This window comes from Onychostoma macrolepis, chromosome 15 (assembly GCF_012432095.1).
Source record: "Onychostoma macrolepis isolate SWU-2019 chromosome 15, ASM1243209v1, whole genome shotgun sequence".
NCBI classification, from domain to species: Eukaryota; Metazoa; Chordata; class Actinopteri; order Cypriniformes; family Cyprinidae; genus Onychostoma; species Onychostoma macrolepis.
The window spans coordinates 6,392,236-6,414,863 of NC_081169.1; the positions used below are offsets into that span (position 1 = coordinate 6,392,236).

The 22,628-nt window shown below is 36.9% G+C and overlaps 1 protein-coding gene across 2 annotated transcripts; it reads right to left on the reverse strand.

Moving 5' to 3' along the window:
• Positions 1-529: 529 nt before the first annotated feature.
• mrps22 (mitochondrial ribosomal protein S22) lies at positions 530-7,890 on the reverse strand. Of its 2 annotated transcripts, none has more exons than XM_058799119.1 (8): positions 7,714-7,890; positions 7,086-7,234; positions 6,693-6,857; positions 6,307-6,450; positions 6,141-6,224; positions 5,902-6,047; positions 5,221-5,329; positions 530-719 (listed from the first exon to the last, which is right to left on the reverse strand). In XM_058799119.1, exons 1-8 carry the CDS (start codon positions 7,835-7,837, stop codon positions 630-632), a joined length of 1,011 nt encoding a protein of 336 aa, XP_058655102.1. In that variant the 5' UTR covers positions 7,838-7,890; the 3' UTR covers positions 530-629. The 2 variants fall into 2 exon arrangements, with proteins under 2 accessions (XP_058655102.1, XP_058655100.1); XM_058799117.1 differs by having other exon boundaries at positions 7,086-7,243.
• Between the last annotated feature and the right edge of the window lie 14,738 nt (positions 7,891-22,628).

The following is a 22,628-nucleotide window of genomic DNA, read 5'->3' on the forward strand; positions in this document are numbered from 1 at the left end:
TTTGATATTTTTTTTTTTTACTGTACAAATGGGTATTTATGGATGGAATAATTTACTGCCATTAGATTTTATAAAGGAGGTAAAAACAGATTCCTGCAAACTGTTGTTTTCTGTCGACATTTACAGGCTTTGCCCCATCTACAGTAGAGTAGTGCAATTTTGAGCTGGACTATCATGAACTGATTCCATTGATGGTAACTTGATCAACTTCAGGAATTTACTCACCACCAGATCAGACTCACAGAGAACTCACAGCATTCAACAAAAGCATTATAACGTGAAAAATAATCTCTCCTGTAACGTGCAGAGACGATATTGGGTGTTTGAGCAGCCAACCATGCCAAATACTTGCTCAATCCTTCAGTAGAGTATATTTGAGGTGGGACTGCCTGTTTTTGTGAGCAAAAACAAGAGAACTACTCTGATGTCTACATTTGGTACACTTGAAAAAATGTTAAAGAAACTGTTAATATTTAAATAAAGAAACTGAGACCTTCTATACAAAAGATTTCTTTATTATGTACAGAATGAGTACATATTTCAAAACTTCACATCAACATTTGAACTATATGACAGATACTTCCATTCATAATGATTATTGTTTCCAGTGTTTTAACACTTCAATGTATTTAAAAAGAACTCAGTGCTTCGGTCTGTTCATAGGTTTGCACCGCCAACTCGATGAATGCAGCTCTATTTGACTCATACTGGGCATAGATCTAAGAATAAGGGGAAAAAGACAGGAAAAACATCAGACATGCACATACAGTATATACAGTACATGTACAAAATGGATTACCACAAGCCTATCTAAAATAAATAATAGTATTTTGTTTTTGGATTTTTATTATTCACCTTGTGTGCTACCCACTGTTATTTTAGAATCATACTTATATATATTAGGGGTGGCACGGTACACAGATGTCACGGTTCGGTACGTACCTCGGTTCGGGGGTCACGGTTCGATATGATTTCGGTACAACAGGAAAAAAAAAAAAAAAAGAAATCTACTATGCTCAGTTTCTTTTCATTTATTTTTAACACAGTAGTGCAAATTACAATTTTTTCCATCTAGATGTGAAAATACGAATATTACGTTATATATATATATATATATATATATATATATATATATATATATATATATATATATATATATATATATATATATATATATATATATATAAAATCAGTTTTGTTTTCATTGTGAGTGTACACAAATAAAAGCAGACCTTTATACAGTGATTATTAATAAGACAATAAGTGTTTAAAGTTGATTCTGCTGGTATAAGGAAACAGTTGAAGCGATCGTGCCGGAGCGCGCACACACACACACACATCAGTTCCAGCATTGCTAACTTGACAGCGCAGTTGGTACTTTATCAAAATAAAATACAGTGAGCCAAACATCAGCGCACCCGCCTCTGTGTCACCATTGGAACGTGACTGAAGTACGAAGCCTATCATTTACATAAATAATAGTTTAGCATTCAGATACGTTGCATCGCAAATATGTAAATATTATGGAATATTTGGATTTGTGCCGAATGAGAGAGGTAGGATACACAAGCACAAAGCCCCATTTCGCAAACAGTTGAGTGCGCAAGCCTTTAAAGTACTCCTTTGTCAGTCTATGTGAGAGACGTATTCAGAATCAGCACATGGACACTGTCTAGGGGGCTTTGTTTTCAAGTGTGCAACTCATGGCATTCGCTGTTCTTCTGCTGGCGGTTATCAAGCAATTGGGGGGTGAATTGCCTGTATTCGTCATAAGGCCTCATGCACCGAACCGAGACGCCCGTACCGTGACGGTTCGGTACGAACACATGTACCGTGCCAACCCTTAAATAAATAAATATATATATATATATATATATACACACATATACATATATACACACATACATGCATACACACACACACATAGTATCTCACAGAAGTGATTACACCCCTCACATTTTTGTAAATATTTTATTATATCTTTTCATGTGACAACACTGAAGAAATGACACTTTGCTACAATGTAATGTAGTGAGTGTACAGCTTGTATAACAGTGTAAATTTGCTGTCCCCTCAAAATAACTCGACACACAGCCATTAATGACTAAACCGCTGGCCACAAAAGTGAGTACACCCCTAAGTGAAAATGTCCAAATTGGGCCCGAAGTGTCAATATTTTGTGTGGCCACCATTATTTTCCAGCACTGCCTTAACCCTCTTGGGCATGGAGTTCACTAGAGCTTCACAGGTTGCCACTGGAGTCCTCTTCCACTCCTCCATGACGACATCACAGAGCTGGTGGATGTTAGAGACCTTGGCTCCTCCACCTTCCATTTGAGGATGCCCCACAGATGCTCAATAGGGTTTAGGTCTGGAGACATGCTTGGCCAGTCCATCACCTTTACCCTCAGCTTCTTTAGCAAGGCAGTGGTCATCTTGGAGGTGTGTTTGGGGTCATTATCATGTTGGAATAGAAGGGAGGGGATCATGCTCTGCTTCAGTGTGTCGCAGTACATGTTGGGATTCATGGTTCCCTCAATGAACTGTAGCACCCCAGTGCCGGCAGCACTCATGCAGCCCCAGACCATGACACTTCCACCACCATGCTTGACTATAGGCAAGACACACTTGTCTTTGTACTCCTCACCTGGTTGCCGCCACACACACTTGACACCATCTGAACAATATAAGTTTATCTTGGTCTCATCAGACCACAGGACATGGTTCCAGTAATCCATGTCCTTAGTCTGCTTGTCTTCAGCAGACTGTTTGCGGGCTTTCTTGTGGCTCATCTTTAGAAAAGGTTTCCTTCTGGGACATCAGCCACGCAGACCAATTTGATGCAGTGTGCGGCGTATGGTCTGAGCACTGACAGGCTGACCCCCCACCCCTTCAACCTCTGCAGTAATGCTGGCAGCACTCATACGTCTATTTCCCAAACACAACCTCTGGATATGATGCTGAACACGTGCACTCAACTTCTTTGGTCGACCATGGTGAGGCCTGTTCTGAGTGGAACCTGTCCTGTTAAACCGCTGTATGGTCTTGGCCACCGTGCTGCAGCTCAGTTTCAGGGTCTTGGCAATCTTCTTATAGCCTACACCATCTTTATGTAGATCAACAATAATTTTTTTCAGATCCTCAGAGTTCTTTGCCATGAGGTGCCATGTTGAACTTCCAGTGACCAGTATGAGAGAGTGAGAGTGATAACACCAAATTTAACACACCTGTTCCCCATTCACACCTGAGACCTTTGAGTCACATGACACCGGGGAGAGAAAATGGCTAATTGGGCCCATTTTGGACATTTTCACTTAGGGGTGTACTCACTTTTGTGGCCAGCGGTTTAGATATTAATGGCTGTGTGTTGTGTTATTTTTAGGGGGCAACAAATTTACACTGTTATACAAGCTGTACACTCACTACTTTACATTGTAGCAAAGTGTCATTTCTTCAGTGTTGTCACATGAAAAGATATAATAAAATATTTACAAAAATGTGAGGGGTGTACTCACTTCTGTGAGATACTGTATATATTTATTTATTTTCCGTTTTCATTTTAGCTAGTTTTAGTAATTTTGTCATTTTTATTATGTTTTTTTGTTGTTGTTGTTGTGTCTGTTTGGTTATCACATTTATTTATTTTGTTTTAGTTTTTTTAGTACTTTAATGAAAATAAGAAATTTTGCCTTGGCAACTTTTATTTCATTTTATTTCAAGTAATGCATTTTAAAAAAAATGTTTTTAGTAGTGCTTTCAAATGGTTCATCACGATTAATCGCATACAAAATAAAAGTTTTTGTTTGCATAATATGTGTGTGTGTGTACTGTGTATATTTATTATGTATATATAAATGCGCACACACACATAGTATATATTTTGAAAATATTTACATACATATACTGATGTCAACATGGTGGCAAATCCACTCCATATAGAATCAAACAGCTTTTAGTACAGATTTCAGCGTCTTTGCCTCATGTGAGTCCAAATCATTTTAATGATATTTCTCAAAAGTGCCGTTTATTTCTGTGTGTAAATTTTGAGGAAAAAAGCACTGAATGCACCTCTGAAGTTGGGCCGGCTACACCAACTGGCTTGACTTCCTGGCACAGGGGTTAAAGGGTCAGTGTGACATAAGACAGGGTTAAGTGGAGTGTGCACTAAGCAGGAACCGTGACTAAACAGTGGCCCCTCATCAAATCTACCATGCTTTCCCATTTCCTTTCAAAGAACTTAATATACACACTTTCTCTTACACACATTAAAACCTGTCACTCCACCATCTCTACCAAATTACTGGTGGCATCTCAGAATTCGAAAATATATTTTTTTGCCCTTCTTTACTCCATGCACTCTGAATGACGTCCTTGCATGGGTTAAAGGTCTAACCACAGGCTAATGGGAAGTGATGTACCCTGGACCTGACCCCTTATTCCCTGTTTCCAGAGTTGTCAAAAGCACACATCATTATTGTAAGAGTGTTTTTTTTTTCAACGGTGACTGAACACGAAGATTTTTGCTGACCGGCTCTGCTGATCTGTTCTGCAGGTATGTGAGCTGAATAGCATGGCTAAACACTTATATCTCTAGTATATATGTGGATGATCTTGCGCTCTAATTAAAAATGCAGTTTTAGAATCTGAGGTGATTTATTTTAAGGACCAGTTCTCACTATTAACTAGCATGCTGTTTATTAGTACTTACAAACCATGTATTAATGCCTTATTCTGCATGACTATATTTTAGATAACTTAACTACCTTGCTAACTATTAATAAGCAGCAAATTAGGAGTTTATTGAGGCAAAAGTCATAGTTAATAGTTAGATAATAGTGACAATTTGACCTTACATACATTTAGAGATTCAATCCATTTATGATTACATGTTTAAATAACCTGAGCAATTAGTTAGAGTTTTTAACTGGATTAATTTTTTAATCAACTGACACCCCTAACTTACACATCTTAAAAAAAGAAATGGCTCAGTCTAAAATACAGCTTAAAGGTTTTTGAGGTCACGGGAGCTCACAGTAACCACAGGACATTTTTTCATGCACATTAATTAATAGTAACAATAAGAAATGGTAATAGAAAACCATAATTTCAAACCATTATAGTTATGCTTGAACTTTAGTTAAAATTTGTGGTCACAGTAACAGATTTGGAATTGATATGCACAAAAAACCCCCCACTGATGACCATGTACTGTGTATTCACCTTGAGCAGGTCCAGGCCAGCAGCCTGTTGTCCTTGAGCTTGCTGTGCAGACTCACTCTGAGGATGAACCAAGTTGAACAGATACACCAACCTCACCGCATCCTGCATTCTGAAACCATGACAACATATGATCATCCTATAAAGCAACCAGACTTCTCACAACACAATGCATAATTAAATTAAAATTAAAGGTGCTTGGAGCAATGCCAGTGAACCAAAAACTTCCAAGAACTTAAAAAAAAAAAGAACAAAAAAAGCTTCTTTTGTGTTTTCTTCATTTTCCTTTCATATGATACACGCAAGGATACCAGAAAGTGATATGATGTAACTATGTATAAGGCACATTTTACAAGGTGCAAACGCTTCCCCAATGGAATTATATCAGCAATGCAATAACGCACACTTGAAACTCTTCAAAAAAGACAATTTATAAACCAACAATAAACATTGCTATGGCATAAATCGTGTCAATAATACAAGATTAATTCCTGCTTTTAAACTGTACGGTACACTTGTCCAATAGATATTCAATGCAAGTGCAATACTCTAAGCTCGCTTTTGTTCTTTTTACAAAACTGAGTGACAAATCAAAAAAAAAAAAAAAAAAAAATTCTGTGGAAACTGACTCCATCTGCTTATGCACTGAACCCAGATCATTCCTTTTTTCTCCAACATACTCACAGGTCTCTCTGCAACATGTCCACAAGAAGGCCATCAATTCGTCGGCCATTAACCAGATGCCAGGCCAAACCACCGAAGAACCTTGTGGATCTGAGCAGATCGTATTTCCCATGCTTTTCAATGTCTTCATAGGTCAGCATGAGCACCTAAAAGACCATATAAATATTCTTCTCATTTTTTCATGCACTGGTACAGTTTATCAGCCAACCCTTGCACACATCTGTCTGTCAGCAACTCACGTTCTTAAATTCTGCAGAGTCTGGCTCGAATTGGACAACGCATTGGTTTAGTGCCTCCTCGTGTCTATCCTGTTCAAAGACCACCTGTAGAGAGAAGGAAACACTCATCAGAAATGAATACATGTGCAAATCAATGAGATTTAATCAGCTTTTGCACGTTCCATACCCTAAGGTTTTCTTCCTTAAATATGGGTGGTGGTGTAATCTTACGACCCTCTTTGGGGAAATAAACTTGTATTAGCCTATCTCTTTCATTCCATGTTGCTTTTCTTAGGGTTCCATTGGGCTCTCTCACAACAATGAATCTTTCCTTTGGAATAATGGTGAGAAACAAAAATTCCAACAGTAAGAAAGACAAATAACACAGTACCTCTGTATACACACAAAAAGATCAGAAATTGCATTAATAGATCAGAAAATTACAGTACATAAAAAAGATTGGCTCATTCAGGTTTTTACCCAAGAACAGGAATGTTCATAAATTACTTTTAAAATCAATGTAAAATGAAAGTTTACACAACACAGATTCGCTAAACAATGTCCTTTACTTACTCGATGCGGGACGTTAAAGTTGATGTCAGTGAAGACATATTTAGCAGTGTCCATGCCTTCTAGCATCTGATCTTCAGAGAGCACATCATTTATGGGCTTCCTCTCAGGAAGGACCGGTGGCATCTTCAGCAAATGTTTCGCCTGTTCATCTGCCTTATGCACGGCCTGCTCAGCAGCAGAACACATGAACCCAATTCAGACCGCAGTTTTTAGAATAGAATAACTGCACAATCACACCACAAACGCTATCTGATGTTATTCCCAAATGCCATACTGAATCTCTTTCCATTTCATGATGCATCTCATTCCCTCATTAATCCTATTATATCATATAACCATCATCTCACAAATTCCATCCCATCACGAATCCTGATCTATCATGAAAAATCTCACCTCTTCTAATTCTGTGTCTGTCATAAGCTTGTATTTAGGTGGCGTTAGCTGCTGTCTTATGGGTCGGAACACTTTCGTCAGGTCCAGACCTGTGATTTTGGTCAGAATGTCTTGAACCTCGGTGTCTGTGAACTGAGCTTTAGGTACATCTACAAAGTCTGGAAGAAGAAGGGACAATCAATCAATCAATCAATCAATCAATCAATGACTGACTGAATGAACGACCAAACACTGATCACCTGAATGACGCTTAACTTAACAGTTATGTTATCGCATGGTAATACAAATACTTAAAAATATACCACACTACTTATATACTTAATTACCATAACAGCTCAACATTTAAATGCGTAAAAATTAATTCCAAATAAGAACACCAGCATCAAAGTATAAAACACGGTAAATTACTATGGTAATTTTGTTAGCTATAGCAAAATGGTCATCGAACTGTACTTTTTCGTTAAGCATGAATTTCGTTTCAGTGTTCTAATGACTTCAAAGCTATTTTATATTTAGTAGCCACATGAGACATTAAAACTGCACAACATTAAACGTGATATACAAGGTCAGCTCTACACTATTGTGAAGCACAGAACCATTACGTCTCATTTACAGTGACTATACTTACTACTGCGTGATGCTGATACACAGAACATTCGCGTAGTTGTCTGCAAACGCGTTTGCACATGAGTTGCACATTTAACGCAAAAGTAAGACCTTACTAAACACCTTGTGAAACTGAACGCAGCCATGCTGTAAATGATATCACTGCGGCTGTGTATTGAACTTCCACCTTTCAAAGAACCACAAGGGATGCTGGGAGATGTAGTAAATAACATCCGAGAACAGAGTTCTAAGAGAAAGGGACAGCTTTTTCACTGTCTACCACCATTTTCATTCAAGCAAACAAACAAAAAAAGATTTTTATATTTACCAAGTGAAAACACATGTACGCAAAAAAAAGAAAAAAAAAAGAAAAACACACCAGTGGTAGCCTATAAAACGAAAACAAAATTCTCTGTGCATTATGTTCTATAAAACAACGTTTTGTTGTAACATAACAATTCCCAAAAAATGAATGTTTAATGGTAAATATGTTGTAGATTAGAGGATAGGCTGTCAGTTGTGTTCTCACAAATGCCTGCGTACTAAACTCAGTAGGCTATTGAAGCTTAGGCTGCTCTCTTCCACTGACAAAGGGCAAAATGTCCCCCAAAAGATAAATCCACATAAAGGTAAAATTTTAAAAGAAAAAAATGCACCATATAAAATGTTCTAGCATAGGGTAAACTATATACATATTTGTACCAAATAGTTGTTAATCTAATAACAAATGCGAGTGTGATGAACACGATGAGCGCATCATGCCTGGACCTGCTAGGACTGTAAACACAGAGTTTAACAAGTAGCCTATCAAGATTATCATGCAAATGAAATGGCCATTGATAAACTAGATCACTGCTTACTAAGTGGCAGCTCTACCTTCATGTAGAAGGGGACAAAAAATAAGAACAAGTAAAGTACAGGACGCATTTTCCTATGTATTGCAACACTGGCCAGAATTCTGAATTAATGACAGGATCATTGATCTCTCTCTTGAATTTTAATAGTACACTATTACACTGTCAAATTCGCTAATCATTTGTAAAATTGATCAACCTGAACTGTATGTGAACTTGTGGCCAGCCAGTAGATTCATACCTCAAGTGGGAGATCTGAGAAATGTATTCTAAATATGGTTTGTAATTAGACTTTAATTAAAATAAATACAGCAACAAATATCCCAACAAAAAATGAATGCTGAAATATTTTGTGTTCACCATACATGTTGAAAATATTAGGCCTATTAAAGCCCTGTATTTTTAGCCCAGGTTAAACGTTTTTTGTCGCAAGATGGCGCTATACTTCGATCTTACAAGCCAAAAAAGCTTATAAATCGGTCAAATCATGTTTATATAAATCCAGTGATTTGCACAGGTTTCTCTTTAGGGATATGATCAGATGCTGTGGTCAGGTTAGAAAATATCATAAACCTGATTTAAAGTCCATGGAGATGTCCTCACAAATATAGTAAAACAAACATAAATTAGACCCCAACATTTGATCATAAAGCAAGTAATGGTACAGATGGTGAACCTGTATACAGGTCAAATCATCTCCATGAGACCAGAATATTTTACTCAGTAGATGGCGCCAGAGGTTTACAGTTATCCTGGATTAATACAGCGCATCCACGCGCAAACTTGACGTACCAACACAGACAAAAATAAAGCTAGTTATTTATTATGTACTTTATTTATTTATTTTATTATTTATTTTTTTTTTTTGACAATAACATGGTCAAATATATCCTTAATGAAATAATTAAATAAATTGTTTTCATTGCACACCCCAAAGTTGAAATCAGATGACACCGGGATTCAACAAGATAGCTACATTATCAGCTTAGATGTTATGCCCAGATTCAAAGCAATTGTTATCAATCAATCAATCAATCAATCAATCAATCTTCTCATTTTTTATTTATTTATTTATTTTTTGTATATGCTGATGTTTGCTCATATTTTGCTAAACTGCTGTGATACTGACATTTATCATTGATCAAATAATTGAAAAATAGCACCACATATTACATACCTTTTAAAAATCTGCTATCTGTTGGGTTTGTCTGTTTGTGTTGTCTATCCACTTTTGACAAGGGTTCCTCAAGGTTCCTGACAAGGGTGATCACCATCTATCTCATGTGAACAGCTATGAGTTTTTAGGTGAAACTTATTATTATTTGTTAAAATTGTTTATGTATTTATGTATGTATGCATGTTTTTTTATGTCAATCACTTTGAGCAGACCCAAAGAGCTGACTGTGGGATCCTGAGTGTTTAGAAGGTCTGTATGTCCTCTAAAGGTGCTCATAGCTGTTCGTATCAGACAGATGGTGATCACCACTAACAGACTAATTTAGTGATCTCACTATTTACAATAATCTGATGCAATGTTAGTCTAATAGCTGAGCTATGATACTGTCTCCCTTTTCATTACTACTGTTGTTGACCAAGGTCGATCAGGGTAATTGTGTGTGTGTATGTGTGTGTGTGTGTGTGTGTGTGTGTGTGTAGTGGTATGACTGTACTTGTGAAACCTGTTAAACACCGAATAGAGAGCCAGACCTCACTAGTCCAAATCATGTTTGTATTTAAGTCTATGTTTCTATGAGGGTTATGTTTAGGGGTAGGGGTCAGGTTAGGCTATAGAAAATATTAACCTGATATAAAAACAATGGAGATTTATGAGGTGTCCTCAATAATATGAAACAAACATAAGTGTGTGTGTGTGTACCTGGTATTCACTACGTTATTACTATTTCCCCACAAGTATAGTAATACCAGTAAATTCTGACCTTGTGGAGACTTTGTGGAGATTTTTTGGTCCCCATGAGAAAAACAGCTTATAAATAATACAGAATGAAGTGTTTTAAAAATCTGAAGTAGCAGAAGTTTTTCTGTAAGGGTAGGTTTAGGGGTAGGGCTAGGGTTAGCCCTAAACTCACCCCTCACCAAAACCTGCTGATATCAGTTGATTTAAAGCAAAATGTGCTTTGACCCTTATATGATTTTTATTTATTTATTTTTTTAAATAATGATGGCCACTTTATTTTAATGCAACTACAAACATAACCCTGAATCCACTATAAGAAACCAGATTGCATTAATAAAAACAAAACATGTACCTGAATATCATCAAAGGGGGCTTTTGTTTGTGAAATATTTTGTCGCCAAACTATAAGCAAAAGACTGTGGTGTTTATAATTAGTGGTGTGTAAAAACAACAGAAATTTAAGGAAAGTCAGCTAGCCAAGATAACTAAGTAATCATGCATGTGTGTGTGTATGTGTGTGTGTGTGTGTGTGTGTGTGTGTATACGTACGCGTGAACATGTTAATGGTGGAGGGTAGTCACCAGAGGCAAGACTTAGCCTTTCAACAAGCAACAGCTGTCTCCATATTGAACCAGACACACACACACACACACACACACACACACACACACACACACACACACACACACACACACACACACACACACACACACACACACACACACACACACACACACACACACCTATAATTGTCGAGCTTCATGCACAGCTATATGATGTGATTATAGAATTTAGGACACTATGTGAGAGTGTACTGATGTGTGTGTGTGTGTGTGTGTGTGTGTGTGACAAAATGTTACCAACAAATTAGCTAAATCATAGATAAATAATGTCAATTAAGATTTTTTTTTTAATTGCAAAAATTCAAGAAAGTTTTCAGTTAGGGTTAGGCTGTAGGCTAAGGTTAGACTGTAGTATTTATAACTAGCTGTATATATATATATATATAAAAAAAAACAATACAATTCTATGGAATGTCTCCATTTAGAGAGCTAAGTAAACAAATGTGTGTGTGTGTCCAGGAAGGTCAGAGCTTGAACTAGGATTGCCTGGCTGCACAGGCAATGTGTGTGATTGTGTTATTACACATCTATGCATGCACACTTATTGTATATAAAGACTAATTCAGTCTATGCTCGTTTTGGTTTCTTCACACTAGTCAAAAAACTGAGGTTTCAGGAAAGAGTGAAATGGAAAGGAGTTTGTTGGTGTGTGTGTGTGTGTGTGTGTGTGTGCTCTCAGAGGCAGCTCTAAGGCTTCAAGGACTTGAGCATTGGTATTTCTCATTTCAATGGGAGGGAGGCAAAGAAGAGATTGGAAAAGGGCACAGTGACACTCATCTGCTTCCCAAAAGAATTGCTCTCTTGTTTTCCTTTTCATTATAGTTCTACTTTCATTTTAAGAAAGTAATCTTGCAGTATTTACACATTCTGAACAGTAACATAAACAGCAAAAGTGGTCTTAGTGGATTTGTTTGTTTGTTTCACAATAAAAAAAATTAAAAATCTACTTTTACTTCAGTTCTGTATATAAATGCATACATGCACCAATATCACATTTTATTTCTTTGGTGGATCCCTTCATCCAATGAAACTTTGATTCATGATTTTATACCTAGGAATCAAACCAATAACCTTGGCCTTGCAAAAATAGTATTAATAGTAAGAGTAGTATGCCTGGTAACACTTTATTTTAAGGTGTCATAATACAAAGTAATTACCTAATTAAGTACTTAGTAGTAGCTGTTGTACTTACATGAAACAAAATGTACTTACCATGTAACTATGGAATGGTCTGTAATTACAGTTTGTAATTATGTAGATGTAATAGGCAGCTACTGTTACACATACGTAACAGGCCGAGCCTGTTACACAGCTACTTGTACAATTAAGTACAATCTTGATACACTTTATTTTAAGTAGCTTATGTTTGTGTAATATTATGTAATTGTAATGTAATTAGAAATGTATTACATGTATTTAAGCTGTGTACTGGTGGGTTAAATCAAACTAAGGTGCAGCTGGATAAGGTATACAGTATAGATACACATGAAATACACTTAAGTACAATCTTGATACACTTTATTTTAAGTAGCTTATGTCTGTGTACTTACATTTATAATTACGTTGTATAAAGTCTGCAACACATGTAACAATCTTTTGGTTACATAAGTAGCTGTGTAACAGACTCGGTAACCGTAGCTGCCTATTACATGTACATAATTACAAACTGTAAGTACAGGCTGTTCCATAACTTAGTTACATGGTAAGTACATTTTGTTTCATGTAAGTACAACGGCTACTACTAAGTACTTAATTAGGTAATTACTCTGTATTATGGACACCTTAAAATAAAGTGTTACCGTACGCCTTTATAATGCTAATTTAAAAGATCATAATAGTTATCTGTGTATTTACACTGTAACAAGAACACTTCAAAATAAAGTGTAACCTCAGTTTGTGAATCATAATTTAAACTTTGCTACAGTATAGGTTGATAATTTCTTTTGATGTGATACTGAGCCTTATTTATGATAGAAAGTTATTAACATATACATATGCTAGTGTGGGATATGACAATAGCAGCAAAAAAACTCTTACTTTTGTGTCTAAACTTGATATAGTGATATTGCAGTTTATTTAATTGACCAGAGATTGCATTTTTAAAAGATACTTTTAATGAATAACAACATGAATGAAATGCAACAGTAATTTTTAAAATAACTGGCAAATGGCAAAAAGATGGCAAATGCATGCTGGGTTGCCTTCTGCGCGTTCTTTTCGAGGACCTTTTTCCAGTGCTCTGAAAGCAGCAGCTACATATCATCTCACTTTCTTTCTTTCTTTCTTTCTTTGTAATACTGTGACAAAATTAGAGCATAAAACAAGATATTCATACCGGTCTGCTTCTGTACTCACTGATGGTTTATGGGTTAAATACATGTACATCTCTGCAAATGTCAGATTTGGCAATGTCTGTGTTTACTTCTGGTATAGACAAAAAATGATATTCAAAATATTTCTTAATTTGGATTTTCAAATATTTTCGAATTTTTTGCTTTTGCTTTTCCACCACTGACATTATAAAAATGGTGGCTGTGAAGAAAGGTTCCTGTGACTGAAACAGAAGAATAGAAAGTCACAGCAATTCAGAATCAAGCACTATAATATCTACATACAAACACTGTTACACTAACACTCAGAGGCAAGAGTAGGAAGACTGTAATCACTAAGAACACAATACAGGAATGTTATTACTATTACAAACACACATAGCAAATGTAGCTGCTGAATGAGAGGGACTCTAATTATAGGCCTGATTTTAATGCTTCCCCATTCTTACAGAACAATCAGAAACTGCGGAAAAGATGCTTGTTTATAACTGTCAGCTCCAGATAATCTGGAAATGAGTTTACACGCAAGAACACAAAAAGGAAAATGATTGTTGTTATGATTAGGTGATATAATTATTAATGAAGAGCTGCTTCTGAACATACTTTTTGCAAAGATACTTCTTATCACAGAAATTGTTCTCTCTTTCACATACACACAACAGCTGGATCCCAGTTCACAGTGACCCTGAAGATAAGCGCAAACTGTACTTTTACTACACAATCTCATACACACAGACACACACAGACTGATAATATAACAGCTGTGTGGAGGAGACCTTCATCTTTTTCTCTCCCTCCCTCAGGTCTCTCCTTCTTGTTAATCATGCTGTCTAAAGGATTTTATATAAAAAAAGTGAGGATTGTTTTCAGTGGCTAAACAACATGCTCTGTCAATTTTTTTAAATTAAATGTTCCACTCTTTGGATTGATACAGAAATATGTTTTGGAATTACTGGTGCAGTAAGTAAGACAAGAGAAAATGCAGAAATACAATGTTGTAATACCCAGACCCTGTTTTAAGTCCATCTCAAGCTAAGATAAAAATTTGTCTTGTCATGGACTTGGTACTAAAAGACTGCAGATACATTTTGTGGTCTGTCTTGGCTAGCGCATGTAATCCACTGTGTGCCGTCATGTCTCTGGACCAGAGGTGGAAAGTAACAAATTACATTTACTCGCGTTACTGTAATTGAGTAGCTTTTTTTGTGTACTTCTACTTTTTAAAGTAATTTTTAAAATCTGTAATTTTACTTTTATTTAAGCATAGTTTGTTTGAAGTATTGTACTTCGCTACATTTTAAAACACATTAATTACTGAGTAAAAAAAAGTCGCTCCCTGGAAACTACTGCAGTAAATAATGGGCAGCAGAACAACCTGGCGCTAAAATCAGAAGAAAGATGCAGACGGACAAGACAGGCTGAAAACCAAACCCCATTGTCTGCTGAAGTTGAACTCGAAGGAAATGAAGTGAACCCCTGGCCATATTTAAGCTCTATTATGCAGTGTAAACTGTGTTTGCCTAGGGAGACCAAGCTGCGTATAAAATCTCGACATCAACCCTTCGCAAGCATGTAACTAGAGGTAAAGTAAATACTTGCATCGTTGCATTGGTGGTTAAAATGAAGCTTTGACAGTTTGTGCGATGTCTGCAATAATATCGTAATTGTTGTTTTAACTATGTGCGATTTGACATTATCAATATTTAGCCAAAAACAAAACAAAACTCTCCTACAGAGTGCCGTGAAGTCTAATTTTACAACAGTTAAATAAACAAGAAGTTAATTAAGAGACTTGCGTTTTAGACACCATATTGCCTGTTTTTTCAACAACAAAGATAATTCCAAACAAAGCCACCATAGCACAGTTTTGCGTCTCTGAGCAATGACTGTGATTCGTTCCTGAATGAATCAATCGTTTAAATGATTCAGTTCAATTGCAATGACTCACTTATTAACAGTGACTTGCTGACACCTACTTGAATATTAGAAATATAAGAAAGGGATCTTGAATATTAGATCCCTTTCTTCAAAAGCACTTTTTGTAAATGATATGTTCACTGACCATTAACTAGATGTGCTTTGTCTGACAGAAACCTGGCTAAAACAAGATGATTACATTACTTTAAACGAGTCTACACCCCAAGATTACTGTTACAAACATGAACCGCGTCCAAAAGGTAAAGGGGGAGGTGTTGCTACAATTTATAGCAATATTTTCAGTATCTCTCAGAGGTCGGGTTTCAAGTATAATTTGTTCGAAGTAATGGTGCTTCATATAACGTTATCCAAAGAAACAAGTGTTAATGATAAATCCCCTGTGATGTTTGTACTGGCTGCTGTATACAGGCCACCAGGGCACCATACAGACTTTATTAAAGAATTTACTGATCTTCTATCGGAGTTAGTGCTGACTGCAGATAAAGTCCTAATCGTTGATGATTTTAATATCCATGTTGATAATGAAAGAGATTCGTTGGGATCAGCATTTATAGACATTCTAAACTCTATTGGTGTTAAACAACACGTGGACCTACTCATTGTCAAAATCATACTCTAGATTTAATACTGTCACATGGAATTGATGTCAGTGGCATTGAAATTTGGCAGCAGAGCGATGATATCTCAGATCATTATCTAGTCTCCTGTATATTCCATATAGCTAAAGCTGTAAAGCCAACTCCTTGTTACAAATATGGTAGAACCATTACCTCTACCACAAAAGACTGCTTTATAAATAATCTTCCTGACTTATCTCAGTTCCTCAGCATATCCAATAGCTCAGAACAACTTGATGATGTAACTGAAACTATGGACTCTCTCTTTTCTAGCACTTTAGATGCGGTTGCTCCTTTACGCTTAAGGAAGATTAAGGATAAGAGTCCAACACCGTGGTATAATGAGCACACTCGCACCCTAAAGAGAGCAGCCTGGAAAATGGAGCGCAGCTGGAGGAAAACTAAATTAGAGGTATTTCGTTTAGCTTGGCGGGAAAGTACCCTATCCTATAGAAAAGCATTAAAAACTGCTAGATCTGATTACTTTTCGTCTCTTCTAGAAGAAAACAAACATAACCCTCGGTATTCATTCAATACAGTAACTAAATTAACGAAAAATCAAGCATCAACAGGTGTTGGCATTTCCCAAGAGCATAGCAGTAATGACTTTATGAACTACTTCACTTCCAAGATCGATACTATCAGAGATAAAATTGTATCCTTGCAGCCGTCAGCTACAGTATCGCATCAGATAGCGCACTATAGATCCCCTGAGGAACAATTCCATTCATTCTGTACTGTGGGAGAGGAAGAATTGTATAAACTTGTTAAATCATCTAAACCAACAACATTCATGTTAGACCCGATTCTATCTAAACTACTAAAAGAGCTGCTTCCAGAAGTCATAGATCCTCTTTTGGCTATTATTAATTCATCATTGTCATTAGGATATGTCCCCAAAACCTTCAAATTGGCTGTTATTAAGCCTCTCATTAAAAAAACACAACTTGACCCCAAAGATCTAGTTAATTACAGACCGATTTCAAATCTCCCTTTTCTGTCAAAGATACTAGAAAAGTTAGTATCCTCACAATTATATTCCTTCCTAGAGAAAAATCATATCTGTGAGGAATTCCAGTCAGGATTTTGATCGTATCATAGTACTGAGACTGCTCTCATTAGAGTTACAAATGACCTGCTTCTATCATCTGATCGTGGTTGTATCTCTTTATTAGTTCTACTGGATCTTTGCGCTGCGTTCGACACTATCGACCACAACATTCTTTTGAATAGACTAGAAAACTTTGTTTGCATTAATGGAAGCGCCTTAACATGGTTCAAATCGTACTTATCTGACCGCCATCAGTTCGTAGCAGTGAATGAAGAGGTATCATATCGATCACAAGTGCAGTATGGAGTACCTCAAGGCTCAGTACTAGGGCCGTTACTTTTCACACTTTACATGTTACCCTTGGGAGGTATTATCAGGAGACATGGTGTTAGCTTTCACTGTTATGTTGATGATACTAATTTTTTACTGCTAAATTCTGAAAAAACAGGTGTTAATTATTGGACCTAAAAACTCCACATGTAATAACTTAGAACATTATCTAACACTTGACGGCTGCTCTATCAATTCTTCTTCATCAGTCAGGAACCTAGGTGTGCTGTTTGATAGCAATCTTTCATTTGAAAGCCATGTTTCTAGCATCTGTAAAACTGCATTTTTTCATCTCAAAAGCATATCTAAATTGCGACCAATGCTCTCAACGTCAAATGCAGAAATGTTAATTCATGCATTTATGACTTCAAGGTTAGACTATTGTAATGCTTTATTGGGTGGTTGTTCTGCACGCTTGATCAACAAACTACAGTTAGTCCAAAATGCAGCAGCTAGAGTCCTTACTAGAACCAGGAAATATGACCATATTAGCCCGGTTCTGTCAACACTGCACTGGCTCCCTATCAAACATCGCATAGATTTTAAAATCTTGTTAATTACTTATAAAGCCCTGAATGGTTTAGCTCCTCAGTACTTGAGCGAGCTCTTATCACATTATAGTCCTCCACGTCCAATGCGTTCTCAAAACTCTGGCCGTTTGATAATACCTAGAATATCAAAATCGACTGCGGGCGGCAGATCCTATTCCTATTTAGCACCCAAACTCTGGAACAATCTACCTAACACTGTTCGGGAGGCAGACACACTCTATCAGTTTAAATCTAGATTAAAGACCCATCTCTTTAGCCTGGCTTACACATAACACACTAATACGCTTCTATTATTCAAATCCGTTAAAGGATTGTTAGGCTGCATTAATTAGATCAACCGGAACCGGGAACACTCCCCATAACACACGATGTACTCGTTACATCGTAAGTAGAATGGCATCTACGCTAATATTTGTCTGTTTCTTTCCTATTCTGTTTCTCAGTCCGTATCCGATCAGATGGTGGATCAGCACCAAGAGATGATGTCTACAGCCCTGATCGTCAGCGGAGACCAGGACACCCAGATGACCCCCAGAGACATATCCCCAGTGAAAACCTCGATTGAATACAATAAAACTAAAAAATATAACAAAATAACTAAAATATAATAAAATACCTAACTACATAATACTACTATTGTTAGAAATTGCAACAAAATTAAAATAGAAATATAAACTTTTGAACTGCGGGTTTCGTCTGGTCAGAGGAGAACTGGCCCCCCGACTGAGCCTGGTTTCTCCCAAGGTTTTTTTCTCCATTCTGTCACAGAGGAGTTTTGGTTCCTTGCTGCTGTCGCCTCTGGCTTGCTCAGTTGGGGACACTTAATTTCTAGCGATTATCGCCGATTTGATTGCACAGATAATATTTAAACTAAACTGAGCTAGACAATGACATCTCTGAATTCAATAATGAAATGCCTTTAACTGAAAATTTAAAATTGAGTGTTTAATCTTATCATTATACATTACTGACACTCCATCCTCTAATTTGATACTGTTAAGTGCTTTGACACAATCTATATTGTTAAAAGCGCTATATAAATAAAGGTGACTTGACTTGACTTGACCTACTGGCGGTTTTAATTTCACATTCAAAGTATCTTTAGATTTTTTTTATATGTATATATACAGGGGTTAAACTGGGATTTGTTATGTGGGGGAGCTCTATCGTATCGAGCTTATATATATATATATATATATATATATATATATATATATACATTTAGTAATTTAGCAGACACTGTTATCCAAAGCGACTTACAAATGAGGACAATGGAAATATGTATTGTGTGTGTGTGTGTGTGTGTGTGTGTTTTGTTTTTTTGCAAAGATGATTTATTCTAATGCAAAATTCTCATCGGTTTTCTATCAGCTGTGACATAGGCTAAAAATCTGCATGTTTTTTACATTTTATCCAAGGTATTTTTTTTTCTTTACCTTTATAGAGGGCATTTTCCCACTAATCTCATTAACTTTCATTTCAAATTCTTACATTTGATCTATGAATTCAATTATAATAATGTGATTGTTATTATCTATACGTTATCAAATTAAATCATTTACACTGAAAAATACAACTACATTAAATTATGAGATTCTTTAAAAAAAAAAAAAAAAAATTGAATATACAAAAAAGAAAGGGTGGAAATTATACTTTTAAACTAAATTAAAACGTCAGTATGTGCCAGTAGTGCGCTTTAATGAGTGTCATTCATTCAAACGATTCGTTCAAACGGCAGATTCATAAGATGTTTATGCATGGGCTAATGATACTTTGACTCAACCGATTCGTTCAAAACACGGAATCATTTAGCAATGAATCGGTTGGTTGCTTTGAGATGCGCTGTGATACCGCCAAAAATGTAAGTGACCTATTATTATTGTATTTGCTCATTGAACTGTTTATAGAACTATTAAACAGTCGTAATGGTAAATGATGTTGCCTAACTAACTGTATTTTAAATATAAAAACTTTCCATTTTGAATTTTTACCTCAGTATGCTGAGTTTCTTAATGTTGCGTGTTTTGATTTCTCCTCGAGAGGCTGCGTGAACCTCGCGCCTCAGCAGCGCAACCTTATACTGTCAACAGATGCATTATATACAGTATAATATATCCACTATTCGCCACTTACTCTAGTCTAAATGTAATGAAATCAGAATAATACTTGCATTTGGTGTTTACATAGTTATTTTTGGTTATTGATGTTTTAATCATGTTACTTGTCTGGCATTAATGAAGCGTTAATGTCGAGCCCTGGAGTCTATGTGCCGGGTCTTAGCCCCGGACGGCCCCGGCCCAATTTAAACCCTGTATATATATATGAAGAGTTCAGATGCAAAAGCCTTTACATGCCATCTGAAATTTTCTTCTAAAATGACCATTTTTATCAGGCTCCTATATTTATGTTCAGTTATTTCACTTTAATTGCATAGAAAATGACCTATATATTGCATTAGAGTAAAATAACTGAACCTAAACATAGCGGCCTGATAAAAATGCTCATTTTAGATGAAAATTTCAGATGGCACTTAGAGGCTTTTGCATCTGAACTCTTCATATATAATTTCAAATGAGTATTCAATATTTTATGTCTTACATATCAAAACATTATTTATGCATTTGTAACTGCAGGTTAAATGCATTCATGTCCTGCATTAAACAGTGTGTAAATACATCTAAATGCCACTTCAGATGAAGCTTCTGTGTTTCCTCTGCATTGCAAAGATGAATTTTGTTGATACTGATTTAATTTGCCTGGTTACAGCCCAAATGTCTTATTATTCTAAATAACTGATTCCTTTAATTAAAAACAACTAGTCTGACATTTATAGGCCTATCCCAGGGGTGTCAAACACAGTTCCCGGAGGGCCGCAGCCCTGCAGAGTTTGGGTTCAACACACATACCATGTAGTTTTCAAATAATCCTAAATGATTAGATTAGCTGGATCAGATGTGTTTAATTAGAGTTATATCTAAACTGTGCAGGGCTGTGGCCCTCCAGGAATCGAGTTTGACACCCTGGCCTATCCCAGTTTTGCCTCCCTCCCAGCAACATGATCTCACAGAATTCCGTGTAATGTTCACAGACTTAATTAACCTCCGAATCTGTGGTGGCATCACGGAATCGCCAAAAATTCCGTGATGGGCTCACGGAAAAAATTCCGTGATGGGCTCACAGGAGTGATACCTATGTAAGTCAGTGACAGGCATCAGCCGTGCTCCACGCACGGAAACCCTTAGCATCAATATGCCGACGCGATACTGGGAAATTTATCGTCATCATTATTGTTCAGAACTGGGTAGGTTTAGGGTAGGGGTGGGGTCAGGTACTCCAGTGAAAGTATAACTGCATCGGAGTCACTCTTTTTACGTGGTCCGATGCAGCGCTGGTGTTGAACCAGTGAATCCGTGCATGGACCACGGCTGATGCCTTCTGTGAGCCCAGCACGGATTTTCGGCGATTCCGTGATGCTACCACAGATTCGGGGTTAATTAAGTCCGTGAACATTACACGGAATTCTGTGAGATCAGGTTGCTCCCACTGTTAAAATGTAACTAAGTAATTTTGAGTAAATTTTAAATGATCTACTTTTTACTTTTGCTTGAGTAGATTATTAGACTGGTACTTTTACTTGTACTTAAATAAAATTTCATTAATGTAATGGTACTTTTACTTTGGTAGAATATTTTCATACTCTTTCCACCTCTGCTATGGACCGGGGCACACTGTGTGTGCATTCAGTGTGCGTAATTTGAAATGTGCTTTTGTTTTTTTTGTTTTTTTTCAAGCTCTTCAGAACATTTTCTTTATGAACAAATACAGAATATGAATATATGAATAATTTAAGGCTTTGACAACATACCATGTGAAAATAGAATTTTCAGACAGACTGAGATCAAAAGCGGTGTAATAGACTTTACCAGCTGAGCCAGAAGACTCTGTCAGGGTTATGTTTTGTTTGCTGTTTCTTTGTGTTCTCTCCATACCTGTCTTTTCACCCAGTTTCCCAGTGTGTTTGATTAATGATCTTGTTCACCTGTTCTGTTAATTGTCTTGTTAGTTCTCCTTATTATTTAAGCCCTGAGTTCTACTCCATTCTTTGTACGTTCTCATATGGGTTTAGTTGGTTTCCTTGCCTTATCTGTTGGATTCATTGTATTTTCTGATTTCCATCATCCTCGTGTGTTTTGTGTCATCAACGCATGACAGAAGAACGGACCAAAACAGTTTTTCAGCATTTTTCTTTCTTTTTGTTTTTTTCCCCTCCCGTCTTCCCATGGACCTGCCCACGGTTCCACTATTATGCCTGGAGCAGGGAGACCGTCTGCTAGAAGACCACACACGGGACTTCATCGACCTAGATGCCAAACACACTAACAGGACCACATCAACCTAAGCAAGTGGTCCAAGGCACACCTTCCAGTGGTTGGTCTAAAGGAAGATTTTGCCGCATTTGGGGAGTTGGTGCTGGAGAATAATGGAATGTATTTCTCAGTCTGCCTCGCTGAGGAGGACATCTTCAGCCCCACTCCCAACCCAGAGGCCAGCCAGCCACCTTCCACGCAATGCACGGAGCGATCTCCTGAGCCAACCTAAGACGGAGAGCCTGAGCCCGCCGTGACATGAGAGCCAGTGCTAGAACCGCGACTGAGCCAATCATCACCCCCTGATCCTGAGCCTGACAACATGCCTGACCAGGTGCACGAGCCGACATCACTGCACGTG

Bases quoted from the DNA above. Each gene is read 5' to 3' on its own strand.
- mrps22 (XM_058799117.1), bottom strand. From the start codon at position 7,837: ATGGCTGCGTTCAGTTTCACAAGGTGTTTAGTAAGGTCTTACTTTTGC. The intron at 7,244-7,713 runs GTAAGTATAGTC...TTCTTCTTCCAG, and splicing joins TGTATCAGCATCACGCAGTA to ACTTTGTAGATGTACCTAAA. The intron at 6,048-6,140 runs GTGAGTTGCTGA...ATGGTCTTTTAG, and splicing joins ACTCTGCAGAATTTAAGAAC to GTGCTCATGCTGACCTATGA.